General features: G+C 34.9%; 3 protein-coding genes across 4 annotated transcripts; 1 reads left to right on the top strand and 2 right to left on the bottom strand.

Annotated features, from left to right (window-relative positions):
- Positions 1 to 3,435: 3,435 nt before the first annotated feature.
- Positions 3,436 to 5,561, bottom strand: LOC107921124 (uncharacterized). The gene is made up of 6 exons (XM_016850991.2): positions 5,237 to 5,561; positions 5,038 to 5,145; positions 4,797 to 4,927; positions 4,487 to 4,587; positions 4,050 to 4,109; positions 3,436 to 3,769 (listed from the first exon to the last, which is right to left on the bottom strand). The coding sequence occupies exons 1-6, from the start codon at positions 5,544 to 5,546 to the stop codon at positions 3,685 to 3,687; spliced, it is 795 nt and encodes a 264-aa protein (XP_016706480.2). The 5' UTR covers positions 5,547 to 5,561; the 3' UTR covers positions 3,436 to 3,684.
- Positions 5,562 to 6,864: 1,303 nt separating this feature from the next.
- On the top strand, positions 6,865 to 19,755 carry LOC107922305 (50S ribosomal protein L27). The gene is given in 7 exon segments (XM_016852281.2): positions 6,865 to 7,119; positions 7,222 to 7,344; positions 18,138 to 18,332; positions 18,951 to 19,060; positions 19,160 to 19,201; positions 19,204 to 19,280; positions 19,360 to 19,755. Coding segments are annotated over 4 exon segments (438 nt in total). The 5' UTR covers positions 6,865 to 7,119; positions 7,222 to 7,344; positions 18,138 to 18,332; positions 18,951 to 18,975; the 3' UTR covers positions 19,594 to 19,755.
- A 53-nt stretch (positions 19,756 to 19,808) lies between these two features.
- Positions 19,809 to 25,318, bottom strand: LOC107922304 (probable LRR receptor-like serine/threonine-protein kinase At2g16250). Of its 2 annotated transcripts, none has more exons than XM_016852280.2 (5): positions 24,681 to 25,318; positions 22,450 to 24,461; positions 22,112 to 22,240; positions 21,627 to 21,655; positions 19,809 to 21,210 (listed from the first exon to the last, which is right to left on the bottom strand). In XM_016852280.2, exons 2-5 carry the CDS (start codon positions 24,396 to 24,398, stop codon positions 20,609 to 20,611), a joined length of 2,709 nt encoding a protein of 902 aa, XP_016707769.1. In that variant the 5' UTR covers positions 24,399 to 24,461; positions 24,681 to 25,318; the 3' UTR covers positions 19,809 to 20,608. The 2 variants fall into 2 exon arrangements, with proteins under 2 accessions (XP_016707769.1, XP_040943193.1); XM_041087259.1 differs by having other exon boundaries at positions 22,450 to 24,457.
- Positions 25,319 to 26,431: the final 1,113 nt, after the last annotated feature.

Here is a 26,431-nt window from a genome sequence, read left to right as displayed (position 1 = left end):
TGCATGTATTTCTTCTAGCTCATTAATGGCATGTTTTCCCCCTAACCATTATGGGAAAACTTCAACTCTAGAACTGGTTTCTCATAGGTCTCATTAGAACGAACAATCTCAGAATCTTAGGAGAAAAGAACTCTAAAGATAAGTTATAGATAAGGCAACAGGTGATTCTCATTAACCTTTTCAGCAAATTTATTGATCTCATAATTAATAAGCTGCCCTAGATCAAATACTTCCATATCCACAACTTTTCTAAGCACTACAACCACTCTCTGGTTATTAAATCTCTTCGGCTATTAGAAAGCCAATTCCGCATGGCAACTGCATATAAGGCAACATACAAATGGTCCAAAAAGGAAGCTCGAAGAGTACCTTTTACCGGCCAGAGGGATGTAGGCGGTTGGTTAAAGCAACAATAGTCTCATCAATAGATTCATCTAACTCAAGATATTGTTGGTGGTGGGGTAATTCAGAAACTTCTTGATCCAAATTTGAACCATCTACCATGGATGAATACATTTTGGTAGTATTTACCTGATGAATCAAAAACGCCACGGTTGAGATTGGCATAGAATTCATAAACTATCCTCTTTACGAAGGGTGAACATAGCATACAGACCCGAAAACTTCATCATTTTAAAAAATGTGATCAATCCTATAATCAACAAAGGAATTATCATCAATATTCTAGTCATGGATGAATCCCTTAAGAATAAGCCTATAAAACCTCTTAGAACAATCAGGATCCCAGAACACTTTCTTTCTCTGGGCAAGTATCCTTTCTTCCTATTTCTTAGCAACTTAAGTAGCATCTGCTAAAATTTTTGGTACCCTTACATTCTTCACTCTCTTTTTTCTTCTGGAAGTCGAATTATTCTTTTTTTTTTCTAGTCGAATAATTTTTGGTACTGTAGCATTATGGCTCGCTTTAGCTAACTGCTAAAATTAGTCCATCTACTTTTGAAATTTAAAAATGTAGGTTCAATTATGGATATCATTAAAATTCTTTTGCTAACTAGTGTGACATTTTGACATGGAAAAATAAAATACTTGATTGGTTCTACAATCCTTTTCCTACTTCAATGTTTAGAATTCCATCTTTTGGTGCACTGGTAACAAGATTAAGGTCAGAGTCTGGACAGATAAATGAGGCAAGAAAGGGCTTGATGGCAAGGATCTTTTGGTTAATGATGCTCTTATCCATAATGTTGCGGTTTTGTACCTCCTTGTGAAAAGTGGTTCTAGATGGAATGAATCTTGAACATGTCTTCTCTTAATGTTGACTTTATGAATAGAATACTTGCTATCCTCCCTTGCAATAATGAAAAGGAAGATATTTTGGTTTAAAGATATACATCAAACGGGGTTTATGCTACTAGATTCGGTTACAAATTACTCTTCCTTAACTTGTTCAAGTATGGTCCACATAGAGCTTATTGGAAGGAAATTTGGAAGTTAAAGACTCTTCCTAAGATCAAGTTATTTGAGTGGAGGCTCGGCCATGAGATTCTTCCTATTGCAATGAAGTGTGCCCATTTTTCCTCAGCCAATGACCCTCGATGTAGGTGATGCGATGGTTCGAGAGAGAATGTTATGCATGCCCTCTAAGATTGTCTCTTGTCCAAAGAGGTCTTGATTTTGTGTAGCGTTGATAATACCATATTAGGTTCCTCTTTTTGCAGGGTTGTTGATTGGTTGGAATTTGCTATGAGGAAGCTTGATAAGGAGGCTTTTACTAGCCTCTTAGTGATTCTTTGGTAGCTTTCGGATGTAAGCAATTTGGAGGCAAGGAAAGATGATGATCCCTCAAGATGCTCTTATTCAGGCTTGTACTATTCAAAGGACTTCCAGGTCCATAACTTACTATATGCAACCATGTTGCCTAGGAGATTGAGAGTTGAGCAATAGGAAGCCCCGAATGTAGAGATGCTTAAAATCAAAGTTGATGCGACTTGGACTGCGAAATAGCATAAGGCGGCCTATGGAGTTGTGGTTTGTGATTTTGAAGGAATGGTTCATGCAGGCTACACAAGACAACTTGAAGGTCCCTTTGATGCTCTTTCAATTGATGCCCTCACTATTATTGGTGTCTTGGTAAGGCAACTGACCAAGATCGTATTCAAATTGTTGGGCACAAGAACTGAACCAAAATCTGGAAAAGAAGAAGTAAACATATTAGAAACAATAAAAATAAAGAGAAAAACAAAACATAAAATCAAAAAGGATAAATATTAGGGTGAGATGGAAAAAGATTGAATGGAAGGAGACGAAAATAAGATGAATGACTGAAAGATTGTCCCTCTTGAAGAACAAAACTTCAATAAAAACAACCAATGGTGATGAAAAGTTAATCTCTTATGAAACCCTTTGAAGAAGAAACTTTAACAAGCTTCACAAAATGACTCTAACCAACCCCTTAAAGCCGAACCCTAGTAAATTGGAGGGTGAAGAGTGCTTCCCAGGGCTTTAAGAAGAAAACCAAGAACAAAACTATTTCTAAAATACATAAGAAAGATATCTTTTAAAGATAAAAACTCGAAAGAGTTGTATAAATCAAATAATTAATGTGTCATTAATGAATAATGAAGAAGCTTTTACATAGACTATCTAATTACATCAAAATAAAACTTAGAATGAAACTTTTATTAATCTAAACAAGAAGTATTTCTAGTGGAACTAACTTTCTTATTGATTAAGAAACATAAAACTCCTAAACAACTTAAAATATTTAAAAATATCCTAAAATTCATAATAAATAAATAATAAAATATAAAACTTAATAGATACAACATCAAACTCATATATAATCAAAATTAAGCTTTAAAGTTGAACCCAATATGCTTTAAACTCGAATTAAAGTCCGAAACTCATGCTCGTATCCTGTCCTCAAGATGGCTAGGGAGCTTGATCTTCACTAGAGTGTAGTTGAGTTTGATTGCCTACCTATTGTTAACAAACTCAATTGCAGTTTGGATTTTTCTTTTTATAACCCTTTTGTTGAGGAAGCCCATAGACTTTGTGCTTGGTTTGATTGTGTTTCTTTTCGTTTTGCTCATTGATCAACCAATGGCATTGCACATAAACTTGCCCATTGGTTCATTGATAAGGATGTTGATCATTCATGTGGTTCGGATTATCCAAATATCATCCACCTACTTGGTTTAGATGATGTTTTGGTCTAATTTATGATATTTTACCTTTATGGGCCTTTGTTTTCAGAAAAAAAAGGAAGTCCATCTTCCATTCCCAACGACAAAATATCCAAACACTTAATCAATAAACCAGCACGTGTTTTTGGCTATCATTTGCAACATTTGCATTTCATCTAAAAATGATTTTGACAAATAAATATATATATACACACTTCTTCTGCATTCTACTTGCTAATTCTCTTAAAAAAGAAGAGTAAACATTTTCTAGTTGTAAGGCCAATGTAAATGACAAGAATTCGGAGGATTTGCTCATATAATATATTCCAGCAAAGACTGGTCAATAAATTCTGTAACAATGAAACCAACAAACACATTAGAAATGGGAAAATAAAACAAAATTTACAACAAAGATCAAGTCAAACAACATGCTTATGTACTTTACAATCTTCCAGTCTCCACCAAGTCCCAAATACAAAAGCATCTGCCATCTCTCACCATAAATTTATAGTTGCTAAAGGAAGCCAAGCCGCCATTGTCATACTTCCAGGCAGTCCTTAATCCCCTGCTCAAATTTGTCAAGCGAAGTTATGGTATCCTTCAGTGCATCTGCAACCCTTTGTCTGTGGAAAACAAGAATTAAATAACTTATTACTTTGCAAATACAAAAACTCAACAACTGTTATTTGGTAAGGTAAAATAAATACATGACATAAAACACAACTCTACATGAAAAAAGTAATATGAATGGTACATGAAATACATGGTAATTTATCAATATATGATTACAATGCGAATCCATGAATTGTTAGGTTCATTTAAAAGTTGCCAATATTGCTGCATATTACTAGAAATGAACTCCATCTGCATTGGGTACATTGAGTTTAAACTGAAAAACCATACCTACTGGAAGCAACTTGGATATCACTTTCATTTGCCAAAGTATTAAGCGAGGTAAATGAGCTGCCAAGAAAGAAAAATAACACTAAACATTATTAAGAACCTAAGCTGTTAAACAAGTTATGATGGCAATAAAACGAATTAGCACTCAACAGAAAACGAATGAAGGATTATTCCGAATCCGACAGGCATTGGATCTTAGGGAGACTCAAGGAAAATGACCCAAAATGCTTTAAAATAATCTGGAAATCGAGTTATACCTACAAACACCTGAGGAACAAAACATGCTTCATTGCATGCAAAGAACAAAACTTCATTGCCATTTCCTTATACGTTATAACAAAACAACACCCAGAATTTAAAATGTTTAGGTCTCAAGCAATGAAGATAAGTATAACACGATCACAAAAAAGGATTAATAGCAACTATAACACGGATACCTTATAAGATCATCTAGCATAGCTTCAGCTTCCAGCTTAACAGGATTCTTATTCTCAAGCAAAGAAGAAGCATTTTTCACAATCAAACGAAATGTGCAAACCTGTGAATTAAAGAAAATCAAACTACAAAATTATAACCCAAAATTAGGAATTCCTCTCAGATTTTGTTTTGAGTTTAAATTTAGTGAATAAAACAACGGCAGTATCTATATGTTAACTTTGAAGGAATCAAAAGCCTAAACAGTTTTCACTTAGAATTAAAGAAACCATGCGCAACAAATTTCGATTTCATTCAAGGACAAGAACAAACCTCGACTCCGGTGTTGGCTTGAAATGCAACAAAGGAATTCCTCTCCTGTACAACACAATCCCTAGCGGCAGATTTCAAGAGCTTTTGCACTTCCTCTAAATCATTATTCGAAATAGTTGATTCCTTGTCCACTATTCCAAAAAGAAAAGTATCAAATAACCAAATTTAAGCAAAGAAACACAACAAACAGATCAGCGTAATTACAGAAGAAAAAGGAAAGAGAAATAGAAATGTAATTTACTGAGCCAAAGATAAACAGAGTGAAGGCTTTGTCGAGAAGCATCGATTGGGACCAATAGGAATTTCGAAGACTTCCTCTTTTGCTCTTTAAGCCAATCCTTGGGTCCTGCTGCGAACAGCAACAGACACTCAAACAGCAGTCAATAAAAGAAAAAGGAAATCAATAAAAAGAAAAATGATACAGAGCGAGAATTGCGCACAAATTCCAATGGAGAAGGCAGAAGCATGAGGGGTATGGAGTAGGGAAGGAAAGAGGGAGATTAAGGAGAGAAAAGCAGCGTCTCTGCGAGAGATAAGGCGGAGCACTTTCTGTCGATTCTCTTCACTGGGGTTGATGGAAAGGCTTTGATTTGAAATGGGAGGCTTCGTAAGGATTGGCGGGAGGCCAGCCACGGTGGACACGGAGGTGCTAGAGATAAGGCGGAGCATTGGTGGCGGCATGGCTGATAAACTTGCAAGTAAACGAATCGTTTTAACGGTCCTGTTGTAGTGTATAAAATAATAAACCATTTTTTAATTATTCACAAATATTTTTAAAATTAAAAGCCTATTATTTTTTCTTTGAACTTATTTTTTTTAATCATTTTGCGATTCAACTTTTTAAATTTAATCAAATTATATACTTTTAATCAAAAGATTTTGCCCATCAGTTTTTCAAATTTATTCAAATTATAATTCATAAAAATTCAAAAAAATATATTTTTTAAAATCAACAAATTTTAAAGAGGTTCATAAAAACTTTTAGAAAAATTTATCTATATTAACAGTGAAGTTTAGTAAAATGCACATGATCTGCCACGTTAATGCCATCAAAATTTTAACAATTAAGTCAATTTTCTGGTCTAAAAATAAATAATTTGATTAAAATTTAAAGGTTGAGACTTGAGAGCCAAAACGATCCCCTAAAAAAGAAGATGAAAATGACAAAATGAATAAACATTAAAACCTAAATTTATCATTATCCGAAGAGGTATTCGTACTTGGGAATCACGAACACCCCCAGCATCATTGTTCTACTGAGGTGGGTTATCCTCGCAACCGCCGCCTCAAACAAGAGAATTTACGATGGGCGACTAGGACACGATAACAATCAACGACGGAGGAATGAGATGATTGTGGCAATCAACCCTGACATGCACGTAAAGATGAATAAGTCGATGAGGAGCCACCAACCCAAATAGTGTGACAGAACCTTAGGCATGCCTGACGCCCACCCAATTGTGGCACACATTCAGGACACTGATAACTATGTTATTTGTAATTTTCTGCAATTGTATACTTTGTTTTACATCCCAAATGTACACTTATTTGCAATATACGAAACAAATTTTTTTTTGTTTGTACAATTTGTAATTAAATTTAAATTTATTTAGTTTCTTATTATTTTAGTAAATAAAATAAAAATTACTCAAAAGGTTCAGAAAAAAATTAAAACGTTGGCTTGCGTATTGTAATATAGCTTACTTCAATAATTAATATTAACTTATACTTTACAGAAAAAAAATTAGCATAATTGTAAAAAAAACCCTCAACGTTTGGGGCTTTTGGTTTTGTGCCCTAAACTTTTTTATTTTTTGATTGATATCCTCAACGTTACAATTTTTTCAGAAATTAGCCCACTTTTAACGGTCAACGTGAGTTAACCGTTAATCAAACCGTAGGTCAACAAAGTATCCCATGTGACATGCCACGTAAGCGCACGACGTCATATATGACGCCATCTATTTAACTTTTTTTTTCATTTTGTTTCCATTTTCTTTCTTCTTCCCTCTTTCTCTCTTCCCCTCTAACTGTTGATTCTAGCCATGGATTTTTTTTATCAGGTTTTGACTGATTGACTTTGTGTTCATCTCTGATTCTTTTGTGGGTTTCTTTATTTTTAAAAACTCAATTTCGAAAACTAATTAGAACTCAAAATAAACCAACAAAATTAACAAAATTTTATCACTAAATAATTGGTTTCTGAAAACCCAATAACAGAAACTAAATTGGTTTTCGACACTCGCGCTGAATCCGTTTTTGCAAGTTCAGATCGATAAAACTCTCGCCGCAGTTTGCGATTTCGCTGATAGCGTCATTAGCGGTAAGTTTAGTTTTGGCGATTTTGCTTTAACTCGTAGTTACAAACTAATCGATCGTGGATGTTTTAAGTAATCAAATTGTTTAATCCATTTTTAAACTGTAGATTAAACCACCTTCTTCTCCAGAGGGTCGTTTTACTCAAATACTCTCAGTTGGCATTGGAAGTTCGGCTCTGGGCCCGCAGTTCATTGCGGAAGCATTGGCTCCTGATAATCCTCCTCTTAAGGTATGCTCTTTGGATCTCAGTCGAAGTACAAGACCAATTTTGTTTCTCTTTTTTGAACAATTTGATCCAATTTTGTATGAGTAGGTTGTTCTTTAAAGTAGTCTTATTAAATTGAATAGTACACTTTATTATTTATTGGCAATGATCTTTGAGGGTTTAGTCTGCTGATAGATTTGTTACAGCAATGTTCTAACTTCAGTTTCGAGTTTTTTATTAGCTTTGCAACTGAATGATTTTAGGTTTTAACTATATGTATATGATTGGAATGGGCTATTAATAACTTGTTCTCTTTATTAACAGCTGCTTTTTTTTCTCTTTCTAATTCATTTACTGTCATCAAAATCTATTTAGTTTCTACTATGGGGTTTTCAAAAACCAATTTAGTGATCAAATTTTGTTTATTTTGTTGGTTTATTTTGAGTTTTGATTAGTTTTTGAAATTGGGTTTTTAAAAATGAGGAAACCCACAAAAGAATCAGAGATGAGAATAGAGTCAACCGGTCAAAACCTGATAAAAAAATCCATGGCTGGAATCAATAGTTAGAGGGGAAAAGAGAAAGAGAGAAGAAGAAAGAGAATGGAAACAAAATGAAAAAAAAGTTAAATAGATGATGTCATATATGATGTCGTGCGCTTATGTGGCATGCCACATGGGCTACTATGTTGACCTACAATTTAATTAACGGTCAACGTAAGTTGACCATTAAAAGTGGGCTGTTTTTGAAAAAATCGTAACGTTGAGGGTGTCAATCAAAAAATAAAAAGGTTAATGGCACAAAACCAAAAGCCCCCAAACATTGAGGGTTTTTTTTACAATTATGCCAAAAAAATTAATGAATAAACGAATAAGTTAGTGTTTTCATTGCATGAGTTAGTGTTTTAATTAGCTTTTCTCCTCGATGCGCCCGGGTTGTGTGGACACACTAAAGTCATTGAGTTCGTGATTTCTACATTTTCCCCAATCAAGTTTATCCTGGGAATCCTGAGTTGCATGGGCTCAAAAGGAATCAAGTTTGGTGGTTGAAATTCCTAGAGAAATAACACCCTTTGCAGGGAGTATTTTCTCTATGGCCATTTCAACACCCTAGCCAACTTGATTGCCTTTGAGCCCTTTCAACCTGAGGTTCTCGAGATAACTTTTTTCCCCTTTTTACCCCACCCCATCCCCTATATAAATGTATGCTCTCATCCCCTACTCATCCATATCTCAGTCTCATTTAAATTGTTTTTTTTTTCCTTTTCTTGGGTGTTGAATTTTTTGAGTTTAAAGATTTATTTCTCTCTTGCTTCGAGGGAGACATAGTAATAGTTTTAAGTTGTGTTTGGATTCATGATGATATCATGGAAGTCAGTAACCTACAAATTTCACCTTCCATGTGAGTATGGTGCCATCATTTGAGAAACCGGGATCGCTTTGCAACTTAAGGTCCAAGTTGACGGTGATCACACCGTCATGGGTTGAAGTGTAACTAAGGCTTCAACTTTACAAAAATTATGTTGTCAAAGGATGGAGTATAATTGGGGCCATAGTTGATGGTGATTATGCAGGCATGACAACCAGTTTCTTCTTGTCAGAGGAGCATGCTTTATAAAACCCACACAGAAGTGTGAGGAAGAAAAACGCAAGGGCCTTCTAGTATAATCAAGTAATTTGTGTTGTCTATGTCACCAGAGGCAATGACCCTATTTGTAAAACTTATTACACCCAAATTATGTCACAAGTTATAATAACGGGGTCACCACCTTTAGTGGACATGGATAAAATGAAATACTTGATTATACTGGAACGTCACTACATTTTTCTTCCTCGTACGTTTGTTTGGGTTTTATAAAGCATCCTCCTCTAATGAGAAAAACTGGTTGTCATGTCTGCATAACTACTGTCAATTGGGGCCCCATATATGCTTCATCCTTTAACAATATAACCTTTGTAAACTTGAAGCTTTAGTTACACTTCAACCTGGGATCGTATAATCACCATCAACTTGAACCTTGAGTTGCAACACGATCTGGCTTCTTGAGTGATGGCTCCATACTCACATGACAAATGAATTTTGTAGGTCACCTAGCTTGATGACACGATAATAAATTCAAACATTCCTTAAAACTATAACCATGTCTATCTCAAACATGAACAAAAATAAATCTACAAACTTTTAATTTTTAACCGCAAGAAAAAACCAATTTTTAGCAAAGTGAAAACGCGTCCTACAGGGCGTGTTTTCACTACCACATCAGTGAAAATATACATTGTAGGACACATTTTTCTTTCTTTCTCTAAAAACAGTATAGATTGATAAATTTTAAAAAAAATAGCTTGATTTCTTAAATAACTTCTTTTTCCAGCATATTTATAAAATTTAACCTATACTTTTACTACCTTTACATATGCATTCTTTTATTAAAATTTTAGCTTTCAAAACAGTTTAAAAAATAGGTCAAAATTGACCTTTGATCCGGTTATACCCAACATGTTTTTTTCTTTAGCTCAAGGTAAAACAATCCTTAATAAAAAATGAAAAAAAAGTCAATTGAAACCTTAGTAAAAATATACTCTATTAAGTCTTTAATAATAAAAATAATAATTAATTAAGTCTTTCTGTTAAGGTTAATTAATCAATTTAAGTGGATGTTTACATGACAAACAATATAGACGTGAGGCTTTTTTACCTGAATATTATGAAAAGAAATACCCAAATAGTATGTCAGAGGGATTATGTATCGAAATAGTACATTCATGCAAGTGGAGGGTGGTGCATAGGCGACACCACCCTAAAAATTAGACATCCTTGGCCAAAAAATATATATTATTTTAATAGTGGTGCCTACTTGATAGGTGGCACCACATTTGTACCGGACTAGTATGAAACCGATATTTATATACGGATACAGTGCAGCGGTGTGGTGCCTACCTGATAGGCAGCACCAGTGACCCCTATCTGATAAGCGGCATTGGTGACTCTTATTTGATAGGCGGCACCAGTATTAATTTTTCCCTTCTTAACCGTCCGGCTCAATAATAAAGCTAAGTTAAAAAAAAATAGCAGAACATAAGGAAGAAGAGAGGGAAAAGAAAGAAAGAAAGAAAGGAAAGGTATTTTTATTTTTACTTTTAAATAGAATATATTATGCTGAGAATAAATTATTTTGTAAGTATTATATAGTTTGTTTAGTGTTATTTTTATATTTTGTTTTAAATTTATTTTGTTTATTGTGATTTGTTAGATTATAAATGTAAATTTATATTAATTTTTAAGTTATTTTAAAGTTATTTTGTCAATAAGTTTTGTATTTAGGTTAATTATTTCTTCAAGGATTATTGTGATTTGTTAGGTACTGAAATGTTTTAATATTTTTTAATATATTTGAAAGTTATTTTGTTAGTAACTATTATAAAGTAGTTGTTAGTTAGTGATAACAACAGAAAAAAATAGATAAATATTGAAAATCGAAATAAAAATATTTTCTGTCATAGATATAGTAGAAATGGCAATAAATTTGATATTGCCTGATGAAATAATAACATCAGCACAAAGGGAGAAAGTTGATAAAATGATGAGAGAATTGCAAGATTACAGAATGAAACCAGAAGAAGACATCATTCAACACCTTATTACTATAAATCAAAATATGCAAAAAGTGTTATGGAAGGGTCATGAACTGTTTAGAAAGAATAAAGTGCAATATCATTTTAGACCAACTTTGGAATACATTGGTACCACGAACCTATTGGAATCTAGTTATATACTTCGTGAAGTTTATAATCTATTATGGAGCAAGAAAAATAGCGACACAAAGTGTAAGTTCGCGAAAGTTGACTAGGAAACAAAATGTGTTTGACATACCATGATGGATAAATTAGTTGTTAGGAAATTACCAAGAGAATTTCTAAATTCAATACCCGTTATAAAAATTGAAGAGGAAGAAGATCCTGAGGAATTTCCAAATTGGATTGTAGAAGATGAATTTGAAGAGAATTTAGAATTTAATATAGAGAATTTTCCAGAGGAAGATACAAGATCGAAGATAGAAGAAAACATAGAAATGAATTTAAGTGGTTAAATGTAAAGATAAATGTTGTTCATGTACAAAATGAGAACTGAAAAAGTCTGAGCTTATGAATGAAAAAATTTGCATATTGATATAATTTTGGTCTTTTTTTATTCATTAAAATTTTTATATAAGTATTTTTTTTGTTCAAAATTGTTTTGAGAATTTTTATTTCTTTTTTAACAGATTGAATATGGATAATCAGTTTTTCGTATATGTTTATTTTGATGGAATAATCTTGACAACAACCGTTAGATGTATATTTGAATATTATCAACAAATAACAATGAGATTTAATAGAAATGTCTCGTTCAATGATATAAAGGAAAGGGTTAGTGCAAAAATTATTAGACGTTGTGGAGAAGGATCTCGAAATTTTTCTACAAGTTTCCAGTTTCGATAGATCCCATCAAATTCATTGTAATGGAACTTGTAGACGATGAAGACGTAGAGACAATGGTCGCTCTTTATTGTGGGAATCGGAGTGATCAAAATTCACCGATTCAGTTATTTGTTGAGTTAGCTGGTGTATAGCCAACTGAAGATCTCACTCCATTAGGTGAAGAACATTGAGCTCAAGAACCGTATATAGTGGCTCTAATATTGTACGTTGATAGTTAATCGACTGTACGCAGGATTGATATCGATCTTAATATTGCACCCGATATTGATGTGGTTGGTGATGATGGATACGATAGTAGTGATCATTGTGATTACGTGGTCAATAATGATAGTGATCTTGACGTGGATGAGGTATCGAATGATATTGATGATGAAGATGTGAATGGTGATGGAAATATTAACGCGTCTTCAGTTGGGAACCAAATTTGACTTATTGTGAAACACAATAATCCCAGAGCACATATGTCGCTCATAGACCCAAACGCGGTGCACGAAGTCTAGTTTCTAAAGTATCCTAAAATACAATCTGTTCACCGACTGGCCGTAGATTCCAGTCCTAAGGAGTTGTTCGTGGGTCAGAGATTCGAAAGTAAGGAAAAGTGTGTATTTGCTATTAAACGATATAGCATGAATATATAAGTGAACTACAAAGTCGCCGTGTCTAAACTAACATTATATATTGGGGAGTGTTGAAAGTCGGCGAAAGGCTGCAATTAGCAGGTATGAGTCGCATTTGTTCAGAAGTCATAGATGTGAAAGATACGATAATATGTTAGGCCTCACACATGCACGTTAACACGTATGACAGAAGATCATCGAAAACTTGATTCCAAATTATCTGTACGTGCATCATGCCAATGGTGAAGGACATGTCGACCATTAAAGTTTCAGTACTAATTGTCGAAATGCAGACACGATTCCAGTATTGAGTATCAAATCAAAAGGTGTGGATAGCTAAACAGATGTAATTGGAGCAATTGTACGGGGATTTCGATGCGTCGTACAATGAGCTACAGGGATGGATAGATGCAATGATGGAGTATATGCCAGAGACTGTTATTGAGTTACAGACACGACTTTATTACGGCCCGGATGACCAACTACAACTGGGAAAAAGAATTTTCCATCGGATGTTTTGGACATTTGATCTATGTGTGAGCGTATTGCCCCACTGCAAGCCATTTGTGCAAGTAGATAAGACGTGGCTATATAGAAAATATACACAAATCTTACTTCTTGCTGTTGCTCAAGACGGGAACAAGAACGTGCTCCTGATAGCGTTTACCATCGTAGATAATGAGAACATGGAATTGTGGAAATTCTTCCTTACGAACCTGTGGAGGTATGTTATTAACAACGATAATATTTGCATCATCTCCGATAGAGGAAAATGATTAATTACCGCCATTAGGCGTTTCGGTGTGCCATGGAGATCCGTTTACTACATTTGGTACATCGCAACTAACTTCCATCGAGATTATAAGAATGCAGACTGGCAGAGACAAGTTGTGAGAATAGGTAAAGGATAACCTTATCTTTTCAATATATGTTTTAATGTTTTAGGGCGAGACTGTAACTTTTTTTTCTTAATACATACACAACGCACGAAAATTTGTAATTTTTTCATTTATAATTTTTTAGAATTAAAAAAGTACAAACTTTGTAATATTTAAATTACAAAAAACCCCTAAAATTTATGGTTTGATGGTGTGGTCATAGGGGTAGATTTCTGCGGGGGTTGACGTTCACATTGCGGGTGATCGCGACGATCAACATTCTCTTCAGCCACAGGTGGAGGTGTGCAAAACATAGATGAAAAATCATATGCTCCGAATGCCATCGATGAACTTGAGCCGAGAGGAGTGGAGTGCTGTGGTGGATACGAGCTGGGATGAGTGGAGTAATGCGTAGTATACAGGGCGGGAGGAGTGTTGTACTGCGGTGGTACTGGACTAAAGATATCAAACTCAGAATAATATCCTTGTCCTGATGAGCCCGAGAAATAATCATTGACCCGCAACTCTGGATGATAAGAACTATCCTCAGAATATGTATGCGACCACTCAAGCTCTGGCTCGATTTCAGGGTCGGTCTCTGGCTCGGGCTCGGGCTCTAGCTCAGGCTCTAGCTCGTATGCCTTAAATTGACGCATATGTGAGGGGACTACATCAATCACTTACCAAGTAAATATAGTTTTCCCGTACTGGAGTACCATTGTATGTACTCTAACGATGGTTGCAAATCGAAAGAAATATCCATTTGAGGTTTCCGCGCCATTCGATTATCCCACACTGCAATATATTTCTAGTGCACAACCCCCAATTATTTCCATATTTTCCTCTCTTGTTAATCTCTTGGATCTTCCCCAACTGTATTGGCGGAGTTGAGATATACTGGATGCAACCAAACTATCGAAGTACTCGATCCCCATGATATCACTTGACTATTTGGAAATTGATAATGAGTGCGTGAATACACCACATGTGTGAATGAATGTGGGTAGACAAGGGTATAACAACTGTAATTTTTGGTCTCTGATACAGTATCTAGATAAACTACACGATTAATAACATGGTTAAAATTTAACACGGTTCGAGTAAGATATACAAAGTAATTACATGTCGAGAATATTAGAATAACTTACCCCTTCCCCGGTATATTGTTCAATCATCAAACGATATATCAGAATAGTATATGACCTTCCAATACCCGGGTTGGTACTCCATCTACGAAAACAAATTACATGTTAGAATAGTATCGTTAGAATAGTATCATTGGAAAAAAATGTCAATTAATTGCTATAAAAAGTAAAATTTTGTCACTTATTCACCAGTGGAAATACGTATGCTTGGTGACTAACCGAAGCCAAGAATGACATTCGTTAAAGATCCAAAGACTACAGTAATATGAGACATCCACCTATGTTTACGGCATCACGATACAATATAACCAAAACTGCGGAACCCCAACTATATGAGCGAACATTCTGCAAATCAGTTAATGGTAAATACATCAAATGAACCCTGTTGTTGTTCGCATCTAGCATCAGTACAACCCTTATAATATACATAATGTACGCTTGAGCTGCGCATATCACCTCCTGCTTAGTGGCATTAATTGATAAATGTTCAAAATTGGCTTTCAGCCATGAAAATCTTAAACCCGTAAATTTGGACTCAGCATCATTGGGTGAGACTCCTAGTAGGCTATAACAAAGGGCGGAATGCTCAGATATCGTACTTACGCCCATTACGCCACTCCCGTCGATTGGGAGCCCAAGTTGCAGTGCAACATCCTCCAGAGTGACAGTGCACTCCCCACGCGGCAAATGAAAAGTGTAGGTCTCCGAGCGCCAACGCTAAACCAATGCAAATATTAAATCGTACCGGAAATCAAATGTCCGGACCAATACTGCTGACACGAATCTGACTAACTCCAAGTATGGCATCAGTCGTTCATCCGAGGGATATCCTAAACCATTCACCCAACCCCTCAATGCATGGTATGAGCCTTGACACTATTAAATTACAAAAAGTAGTTATTATAACATAATTTATTTCTGTAAATGACGTAGAACTTGTTTTAAGGGAACCCATGAATAAAAAATAACAATATATTACCATATTATTAACTGTGTTTAATATGTGATCATTGTTCTTAATCAATAAACCCATTTCGATACCTTCAATTTCAAAACAAATTTCGATAATTAATTTCTAAGTTTGATGCATTTTAACTATTTATCAAAATACCTAAATTTTATATATTGCTTTTAATTACAAAAATACCAAACAGTTTTGCCCACATCATATTTTTTGCTATACTACGTTAACAAAATAAATATATCTATAAATTCCAACTCAGTGGTCCCATTCACAAATTTCATCTCAATGGTCTAATCTTTTACCTACATAAAAAACAAAAAAATTATATTAAAATAATAAAAATAACATGCGAATTAAAAAATATAACAGAAACATAACATAAATTATCTCAACATAATAAATACGAATATTGTTATTATTATTTTAAAATAATAATAAGTAAAATGTATTGGTTTAAAAGATAATATATATAATAACATGCCAACTTAATTATTGTTAAAAATTATAATTTTTTTTCATAGAATGATTCAAAAGAAATTTCAAAAATTTGAAACACATAAACTCTTATTCCCAATTATAAATTCTAAAAAAATTAGAACACGAAAACTCTTATTCCTAATTTATCTCATAAATTCCAACTCAATGGTTCTATTCACAAATTCCAACTCAATGGTTCCATTCACAAATTCCATCTCAATGGTCTCATTTTTTACCTACATAAAAAATAAAAAAATTTATATAAAATAATAATAAAAATATGCCAAATAAATTACATAAAAAATAAATCTAATAAACCTAAAATACATATGACAAATAAATTATATAAAAAATAAATCTAATAAACCTAAAACACATAGGACAAATAAATTACATAAAAAAATAAAATATTCTTTCTACATAAAATAAATAGGCTTTTTTACTTGAATAAACATTAAAATAAACTTGAGAATGAAAATATAAAACAAATACAAACATATCTTAATAGTTCTTTTTAACCAAATAATACATTACAAAAATAAAATTAAAAATTAATTCCAAAATAAATAAAAAACAACAAAAATAAACATTTATTTATAACAAAAAAATTAGTAAATAAAAAATACCTTTTATGATTTTTTTCAACACCAAATCCTTCTAACCCCAAATACAACCTCTAGATTAATTTTTTTCAAACCTTAAACACAACTCTAATTTTTTCTCAAATCCCAAACACAACTTCTTCTACTTTCTTTTCTCCTTTCCTTTTCTATATTTTCCCTTCCCCTTCTCCTCTCTCTATCCTGCTTCTATTTTCTTCTTTCTTTTTTCCCTTCCTTCCCTTCCTGCTCTCTTCTTCCAAATTTCTTTTTCCTTTCATCCGGCCAAAATGGGGACATTAGGGACCATTATAAGGTTCCCAAAACCATTTCACCGGGCATAGTCTTGTCCCATTGCTGCTACCATTGCAGGGGTTAGGGGTGTGCTGTCGATGAGGTTGACTTCACTACCCCAGTGCTGCCTATCAGTTTGGCATGACAAAGGGGTGTGCTGCCTACCTATTAGGCATCACTAGTAGTCCTGTCACCTCAATGTCAGCAGGTCGACAGCGAGTCGAATTTTGGTCGTATGCGGGTAGTAAATGATCCATATTTCTTTGGTGCCGCCTATTTAGATGGCATTTTCAAATTTTTAATATATATATTTTTAGGGTGGTGTCGCCTATGCACCATCCTCTACTTGCATCAATGTATCATTTCGGTACATAATCCACGTGACTTACTATTTAGGCATTTTATTTTATTTTTCATAATATTTAGGTAAAAAATCTAGATGTGACAAAGGCAGCAAAAAAATTTAAAAATTATTTTAAATTAATAAAATTTATTTAAAAAATTAATAAAAATATTACAAAAATAATATTCTTGGTAAAATGGAAATGGGTTCTTTCACATTTGTTTTTGATCAACAAGAATTTTCTTATAATAACAGCTTCGATTCCTTTGAGGAAGTGGAAAATGGGTTCAATGGGAACAACAAGAAAATGGGTAGAAAAGTTAGTGATGAATCTTTGGCCGATGAAGAAAACAATGGGCTTAAAGACTTATTTAGACGAGGGAGCAAAGCAAGAAGAACAACATCATGAATGGCTGACTGACTTTGAAACTTTCTTTGAAGCTGAAGCAAAAATTGAAGAAATTAATGGTTTGAAATGGAAGAAGAGTTGGGTAATTCCGGAAAGAAGCGAGCTCAATCAGGTTCCGTCGCCGGTAGTTCTTCGACGGTTTCAGCTAGTTCCGACAATGCCGGTGGTGGTTCAAACACGCGTTTCGAATGTGTAAACACACATTCGATATGATTTGCGAGGAGCTTGAACCTGCGGGAATTTAATGGTGGAACCGAATTGGAGATCCATTTTTAGAGCTTGGGAGACAGTTAATTCATGGCGAGGAAGCCAAGGATGGTGGTTCGCCTTAGCCACATGGGGATGATGTTTAAAAGGTGTTTAACGAACTTGTTGGATAGTGCAGAGCATTTGCTGCTTTGTTCAAGAAACTGGTGAAGATCCACCATAAAAAAGATAATCATTTAGTTTCATGACACACATATATTTTTATGAAAGAAATAAAAATTATTAATAATGTTAAATATATTTTATTAATTTTAATTTTAAATATATTTTTTTAATTTTTGAAGTTTTTTCATTTTCAGTAAAGGGGTTTTTTGTGTTTTGACGGGTAAGCTTTTTTCTTTTGAAAGATTTACCCAATGGGCTTGGTTCAAAACTTCAATTTCTAACCTAAGAAAAAAAACCCCCAGAAGCTGAAATAGTGTGCTGCCCCTTTGCTACCACTTCGCCGCCGCTACTCTGCCATCCAACTGGTACATGAAGCAACCTTTTTTCCAGTGCTCAACCATTGTTAGCTAAAGCTGCTAAACACTTTGAGATTTGAGGTCAGTTTGGTTTTAGTAATTTTCTCTTGTACTTTGAGTAAGTTAGACATTGTTGAATGGATGGAAATTGTGGGTGTTTTCAAAATATATCTCTTGTATTTCATGATCCTTTTTTGGGCTTTTCTTTTATTTGATTCGGTCCCCATCTATAATTTTCTTATTAATTTGCTGTACAAATTGCACAATCATAAAACAATATCAGTGTATTCAATCATTTAAGGATCTATCTGGTTCAGTATTGTCTGAGCTTACTAAACTTTGCCTTTTAAATTTTGAACTTTTGCTTGGATTATATGTTGTTAGAGCAAGCTGGCTTTCCTGAATGATTTATAGGAGTTTATAAAATTTGTTTGATAATTACTTTATACCAAGAGAAGAAAAGGAAAAAAAAAACCCTAGAAAAAGATCCGCAATTGATGAATTAGACGATCGATCCAATCCTATCACATTAGGAGACAGGTACAACCCTTTATATCTATTGTGAAAGCCCTCAAATTTCCCCCAGTCATTTCGCTTTGATCGATTGATGGTTTTTATGTTCTTAAGTAGCTCGGGAATTTGATTTCTTTGTACTACTTAATATTTGATGAAAATCATGTTATTTGATTTCTCTTCAAGGTGTATTTGATTACGGATATTAGATATGTTTAACATTACAACAACCTTCTGCAAAAGGATAAGCGTGAAGGAGCTAGTTACCAGCGCTCCTGTGTATGGCACAATCACGGGTATGCTTCGTTGAAATGAGCTGTTTTGATTGCTTTTAATATTTATTAAATTCTTTGAGCTAATTTCATGGAACTTATCCTCATTTATTTGTGGCTTAGATGGATCTTCTGGCTTAAGTTTGATGCTTAGGCGGTGGGCTAGTAAAAAACTGCTGGATCAACTAAGAATGGAAGAGATTCAAAACCCAAGAATCTTGGGGTGAAGAAGTTTGGTGGCGAGGTCAGTGGATGATCCAAATTCAAATGCGTCCATTTAGTAATAATAGATATGATATGAAGATTTTGCATTGTTGTGGCAGAGGGTGATTCCTGGAAACATTATAGTTCGTCAACGAGGAACTCGTTTCCATCCTGGAAACTATGTTGGGATTGGGAAAGATCATACTCTCTATGCCCTAAAGGAAGGTTGTGTGAAATTCGAGATGCATAAGCTTAGCGGGCGCAAATGGGTACATGTTGAACCCAAGGAAGGACATGTCCTTCACCCCCTTTATGCTACTGCTGATTCAGGAGAGCTAAAGACAGCCACGTAAGGTTTGCGCCATTATTGTTTGTTTAGGCAACCAAGTTTGCATCTCATAGTTAGCTAAACTTTTTGAATGATCTTGGATATTCGACTATCAATTGTATCAGAGAGGATCTTGGGAGAGACAAAATAAAAGAAACATGAGGTTTGGCTCCCCATGTTCCATTTACCGCATGGTTGTTTCTGTTCCGGTTTCCTCTTTTGTTATTCTTTTTTTTTTTATTTTTCTTTACTGCATAGCATAGTTTTTAGACTCTAGCATACAAGTATTCCACAGCCATGAGCAAGATATTATGCTATAAAATGATGCAAGCTTTTTACTAGACCTCTAAGATAAGTTTCTAGTAAAAAATGGTGGAATCTCTCGGGTACTTTACCAACAGTCTGATGTGATTCATTTTTCTTATGAATTTTGTTCTCCAATTGCTTTGACTAGGAAGTAGTCTTTTCTAGTTGATTGGCTGAGCTTGACGCAGCTAAAATGAAGCAGCTTTCTAGGGCTTTTAGTGTACTGTAGTTATTGAAATGCAAGCGGTTAATGTGTTGAGATTTTACTGGGATGCCAAATGTTTGAATCCGATTTCTCAAATGGAAGAATACAGTTAATGTGTTTCTTTGATTGCTACTAACAAAATGTAAACTTAATAAATCTGCAAGGGGTCCTAACCTGTTACAATTGTACACTCTCCATGTTCAGTATGTGAGAAAAAAGGCAATTACAATGAAAAAAATTCTGCTTCTTGTAACAATCGACTGCAAACAAGCTTTTGAGCTTTTGAATGTATGAAAGAATCTTGCTGGATACAATCGGGGCTCTTGCTCTCTTCTTTTTCATGGCTGACTTCCGCTATTTTCATTAAGCCAAGGGATGTATCAGCTCAGCCAGTTTATCTGAATCAGGTTGGATCACCTGCTGGCTGCAAGTATCCTCATAAAATAATAGCTGTAGTGCACAATTAGAAAAGAAAAACACTGTTGGGTACAATGGTTGAGCAGGCACTTCAACCAGTAAGGATTATCTGTTAGTTTTCATCTAACATCTCCATGTCTTGCATTTCCATGGGTTCAGGGAAAACTTCATTCGACAACCTTTTACGTGAAGATGAGTGTTCAATTCCATCGCTGCCATGAGAACCTAGTCTACCTGCCTGCCTAAAACCACTGAAACCCTCTCTGTTTTGGTGGCCTGGGATGGTGGCACTCTCTGATGAGCTCTGTCGCCAACTACCAAAGAAGGCAGAACCCCAAGATTGCCTAGACGATGTTGTTCTTAGCCTTGCGGAGCTGAAACTCTCCTCTCTTACTACTTTCAAAGGGTTTTCCAATGCTTTAAGAATATGCTTCATTGAGGGTCGTTTAGAAGGCTTGGGGTTAAGGCATGACCTTGCCACGATTGCCATGGCCCATACCTCCTCCAATAGATCCTCATCTACTATCAAGGATGGATCCATGATCTTAGTCACCAATTCCTTTTCATATATACTGATGCAAGGCAAGGATTGCTCAAGCCACTCCTTTGTAGATGCATCTTCTGCCTTACCAATACCAAGCTTGCCTGTTATAAGCTCTAATAATACCTTTCCGAAACAGTACACATCGTAAGCACAAGTAGTCGAAGAAGAACCTGCCCATATCCAAGCACCGATATAAGAAATGGATGCTGATGTCTTATTAATATTTCAGAATCAACCCTCCCCAACGATATTCTTTGAGATAATTCTTAATTCCATGCGCAAATTGGCAAAAAACCTATAGTTTCAGTTTCCAAGTATAGGAACAAGTGATGGATATCATCTTTATCCATGTATAACTGCTTTAATTTCAGTCAAATTAACCAATTCAAGCATGGTATCAAAAAATAAAAAAAAAACCAATTCAAGCAGGGATGATGCCAATTCCAGTCCTCGTAGGATAAGAACGGCAAATCAATGAAATGAAGCTCACACATTAGTGAACTACTTCTATTAAGCCTAACATGTTAACCCATGATAACATATAGAACTAAGGATGTTAACAAGCATGCAATCAAATTTTACGCACCTGAAGCTGAAGGGCCTGGCTCAGAGGTCCTGCACATCATCGAGTCAAAACTTATATTAGAGCATTGAGCAAATATACAGTACAGAAAAAGATCTCGGCAAACACATTATCAACGAATAATTCAAATAATCTATAAAATATAATGAGTGCTACGAAGAAAAAAAGTGGGAATCTAAAGTTGAATCATATATGCTATGCTCTTTTTATCCGTGGACCTATTTCATTACTCCAATGACCTTGGAAAGAATTATATAGTTTATAAATTTACATCTAAGAAGATCAGCAATATCAATGTATTCTGTGGAATCAGTAGGTCATATCCCTTCAATCAAATTAACTATGTTGAAAGTAGCATGCATAACAATATGATACCAAATGCTGTAGTTACAAGACAAAAGGCTAAGCAAGCAGTTGGATGAACTACGTACTGAAAGATACAAATCAAGTGTATTATGGACAAAACAAGCGACTTATATAATACTTACTGTGGTTTCCGGAGCAGCCTTTTGAGAACATTTTGGTGTGTATCTCCTTCCTGGGCACGAACTTCACTCAGGCTTCCAAGTCTCACTTCAAATTTATCATCAAGAAGAATACTGCTAGCTTGAACATCCCTTCAACCACCAAAAGTAATTATAGCAAACAATTGAGGATACTGAAAATCGAAATCCTAAAGCTTGCGAAATGTTGCAAAAACAAGATGAACAGCATAGGATAGAATGGAGAAGCCAACATATATAGCTCCAGCAGCTAAAAGCATTGATTATTAACTATTACAATGAGAATAGAACTAAAAAGTAGCAAAAAGCATGTTCTGAAATACCTGTGAACTAGGGAAGGATTACATTCATGGTGCAAATGAAACAGTCCTTCAGCAGCTCCAGTAGCTACTTTTAACCTTGTAATCCAATCCAGGGACTGTAGGCTATCATCGTCTGAATTGGTAGCCCTGTAAAAGGAATTGGCTAAATCTCCATTTGGCATATGCTTGTATACCAAAAGCTTCTCAGTTTCATGCTCCAAGCAGTGCCCCAAAAGCAGGACAAATCTTGGGTGAGAAAGCTTTCTGAATAAATCCAATTCCATCATGTATGATTCTTTCTTGAAAGAACTCAAACTGACCCTTTTGATGACCACTGGGATCCCAGCTTCCAAGATACCACGAAATAGGTCACCTGAGTGGCCCTGCTTAATAAGATTCGTCTCACTAAAATTATCAGTTGCTAGGAGCAACTGCTCATATGTAAATGGATCTCCAGCACCAGCTATTGTAGGATCTTTCGGAAGTTGAGGACTATCCCCTTCAGGAACAGGCCCAACATCTGCATTCCTTCTTTGATTTCCAATGCCCTTATTGTGCCTCAAGACGAGCACTAGAATCAGAACCAATAGTACAATGAAGCCAAGTCCTCCAACTACTCCAGCCAAAATAAATATCAACCGTTTCCTGCTCTCCGAACTAGATTCTGCAGGAGGTGGCTGCATTGTGTCGGGTGCTCCAAAATTATCAAAACTTAGCCCTCTATCAGTGTAAAAAAGTCTACAATCCTCCAAAGTCCTCTGTTTCAAAGCCTGAAGGCAATTCCTGTCAATAATAGCGTATCTTTTCGTGTTGTTTACTACTACCTTGCCTTCAAAATAGTTGCCAGAGAGATCAATGAATCTGAACATCCCGAGTGAAAAATTCAAAGTTCCATAAAAGAAATTGTTCGACAGATTGAACATGGCAGCTGTAGTAGCACTAATATTAGATCTAAGACCCGGAAATGGACCAGTAAAGTTGTTGCTTGATACATCAAGGGACTGTAATTTAGGCATTGACCAAATTGTAGCATTAAGAGCACCATCAAGCTTATTCCTACTCAAATCCACAACTTGCAACTCAACAAGACTTGAAAACAAATCGACTGGCAGACGTCCTTCTAGCTCATTATCCTCCATTATCATCATTTTTAAACTCCTTAACATCTTTAATTCCTCCGGCAACGAACTGTACAAAGAATTCCTACTAAGATCAAGCTTAACCAGCCTTGAAAGATTGCCAAACTGAATAGGAATTGAACCAGAAAGATTATTATCTGAAACATTGAACACTTGAAGACCTCGTAAAGTGCCTAAACTAGGTGGAATTGACTCAGATAAGTAATTTGAAGCAAGTTCAAGCCTTTCCATGTTTCCAAAAGACCCAAAACTTGAGGGAATCGAACCGGTAAGCGAATTAACCGAAAGATCAAGAAATTTTAAGTTCCTTAATAGTCCCAATGTAGCAGGAATCAAACCAGCAAGATTGTTATCATGAAGATACAAAGAAGTGAGTCGACTCAAGTTACCGAGCGTACCAGGGATTGAACCGGAGATATTGCATGAGCGGAGATCAAGAACCTCGAGATTAGCCAACCGGTTTCCGAACGAATCCGGTATTGACCCGGGAAGCGGGAACCCAGAGGCATTGAAGGAAACTAACCGGGCCAAGTTAACCATAGAATCAACATTGAACTTGGGACTGAGTCGTCCAAGTCTGGTTCTTTTTAAACCGGAAACACTGATTTTGGAGACGGAGCCGTTCCGACATTCGATACCGAGCCACGACGAGCAGGGGTCGGACTTGATGGGCCAATCTTTGCCTCGGAGACCTAAAGATGCGCGGAGATCCAGCAATGCCCGCCGTTCGATTGGAGAACTTAACCGAGCTTTCTGAGCTACCACGCACTGGATCAAGAACAAGATTACAGCTAACAAGAATATTGATAACGCATTTCTTTGAGCTTCCATTGATAATGCGAAGCTGATGCTGATGAACTTCAATGGCGGCTAAGTGTCTAACTCATCTTCTTCCTAACAAAATAAAAATCTGTTAGTTTCGTATGTTTACCATTACCATTACTATCAGAGAGCTCTCTTTCTCTTACTAATCTGTGCATTTTATGTTCTTACTTGATTTACAGAAAGTAAAATTAAAGAAAAAAAGAGGGGGGGGTTATTAAGTAATAACTATTACTCAAAAATAGAGAGAGAAAAAATTAAAAAAAATTCTTATTCTTGGTAAATTCTTACCACCAATCACGAGCTTTGATTCTGCATTCGATGTTGTTTACCGCCGATCCCGAATTAATAATAATTTATACAAATAAAAGAAAAATCAAATAGAACTTGATGTATTAAATCCAAAAGAAATTCAAAGAAAAAATGAATGATGGCACGGGGTTTTAAGGGAAGGGAGGGTCAGGTGACATTAATGAGATGAAAGCAAAAAAATGAGGGAAGGGTTTGTTTGCCCAACCGCAGGGCTTTCTGCAAATACAGTTTTACTTTACTATCCACCGGAGCTATTTAGTGAACCTACCATTTCAACAAACTCAAAAGACTCTAAACCTTTCAATTTGATTATTACTACTCACTCAGAGCATCAATGGTGATATGGAGTTTTATGCTTCATTGACTTGGAATTCTTTTTTTCCACTCAAATTTTGTAAAAAATTAACTAAAATTGTTCAAATAAATTATTATACCTTAAAAAAAGAAAAGGTGGAATCTTGATCCTGAAAACCCACTCAGCCTATACCCAACAACAATATGGAATAATAAAATAAAAAAGGGTGAATCCTTTCGTTTTCACATCATAATCAATCAAAATACAAAGTGTTGTAAGTGGCAAATAGAGTGGGGATATATGGATCAAGTCTTAAAAGTCTTCTTCAGCGACATTTACCTGATGAAATTTGTGCTTTATTATTACTCTACCTTCATCAACTATTCTTATTTCTTTTTCCAATTATATGATATTTGAAGTTGGATAATTTTCACACTCGAGCCATTTAGATTTTAAGTTTTTTCTTTCACTTACCCATCCTATTTGAAGAGAGTTTCACTTATAATTGTCTCTTTATTTGTTTATTTTTTCACTTTTAATTACAAAAAATAAAAAATAAAATTAAATCAAATATATTTAACTTCTTTCATTAAAAAATTAAAATTAAATCCAATTAAAAGTAATCATTTTAAATTTATTAACCTTGATATAATTCATTAAATTAAATCAAGCGATCAAACTTTTGATTTTGAGCAAAACATTGATGAAATTTGTGTTTATAAACGTATTGTGGATGGAAAGCTAGTTTTTCTAATTCTGTATGTCGATGACATTCTACTCATTGGAATGTTGTAGATAAATTGTCATCGGATTGTGGTTAACCCAACAATTTAGTATGAAAGATTTAGGTGAATCTAACTATGTTCTAGGAATTTGAATACTTAGGGATAGAAAGAATAAAGTGATAGCTTTATCGCAAGGTTCATAAATAGACAAGCTATTGAAACGTTTTACAATGATCAATTCAAAAAAGGGATCATAACCTTTTGTTTTGAGATTTGATTTTTTCTTTAGAAGACTATCTCAAGGTAGCAAAAGAAAGAGAACATAAGAGAAAAGTTCCTTATGCTTTATGGCATTGGCAGTAGGAAATCTCATGTATGTTATGCTATTATACCCACGTCTAGATGTTTGTTATGTAGTAACAATGGTAAGTCAATATCAAGTGAATCCCGATCCAAAACACGCGCAAAAAATTAAGCATATACTCAAGTATTTATGGAGAACTAAGGATTACATGCTTGTATATTTCAGAGGGGATTTAACTCCTATCAGATATATAGACTCTGATTTTAAAACGTGTTGAGATTCGAGGAAATTGACATTGAATTGTGTCTTTATCCTTGGCGACGAGTCCATAGTGTGGAGAAGTGTCAAGCAAGGCTGTAACACCTAATACCCGACCCAATCATCAGGTCCAGGTACAAGATGAGAC

This window comes from Gossypium hirsutum, chromosome D01 (genome assembly GCF_007990345.1).
Source record: "Gossypium hirsutum isolate 1008001.06 chromosome D01, Gossypium_hirsutum_v2.1, whole genome shotgun sequence".
Classification (NCBI taxonomy): domain Eukaryota; kingdom Viridiplantae; phylum Streptophyta; class Magnoliopsida; order Malvales; family Malvaceae; genus Gossypium; species Gossypium hirsutum.
The sequence above is the reverse complement of the archived record's forward strand: the minus strand, read 5'-3'. Positions and strand labels throughout refer to the sequence as shown.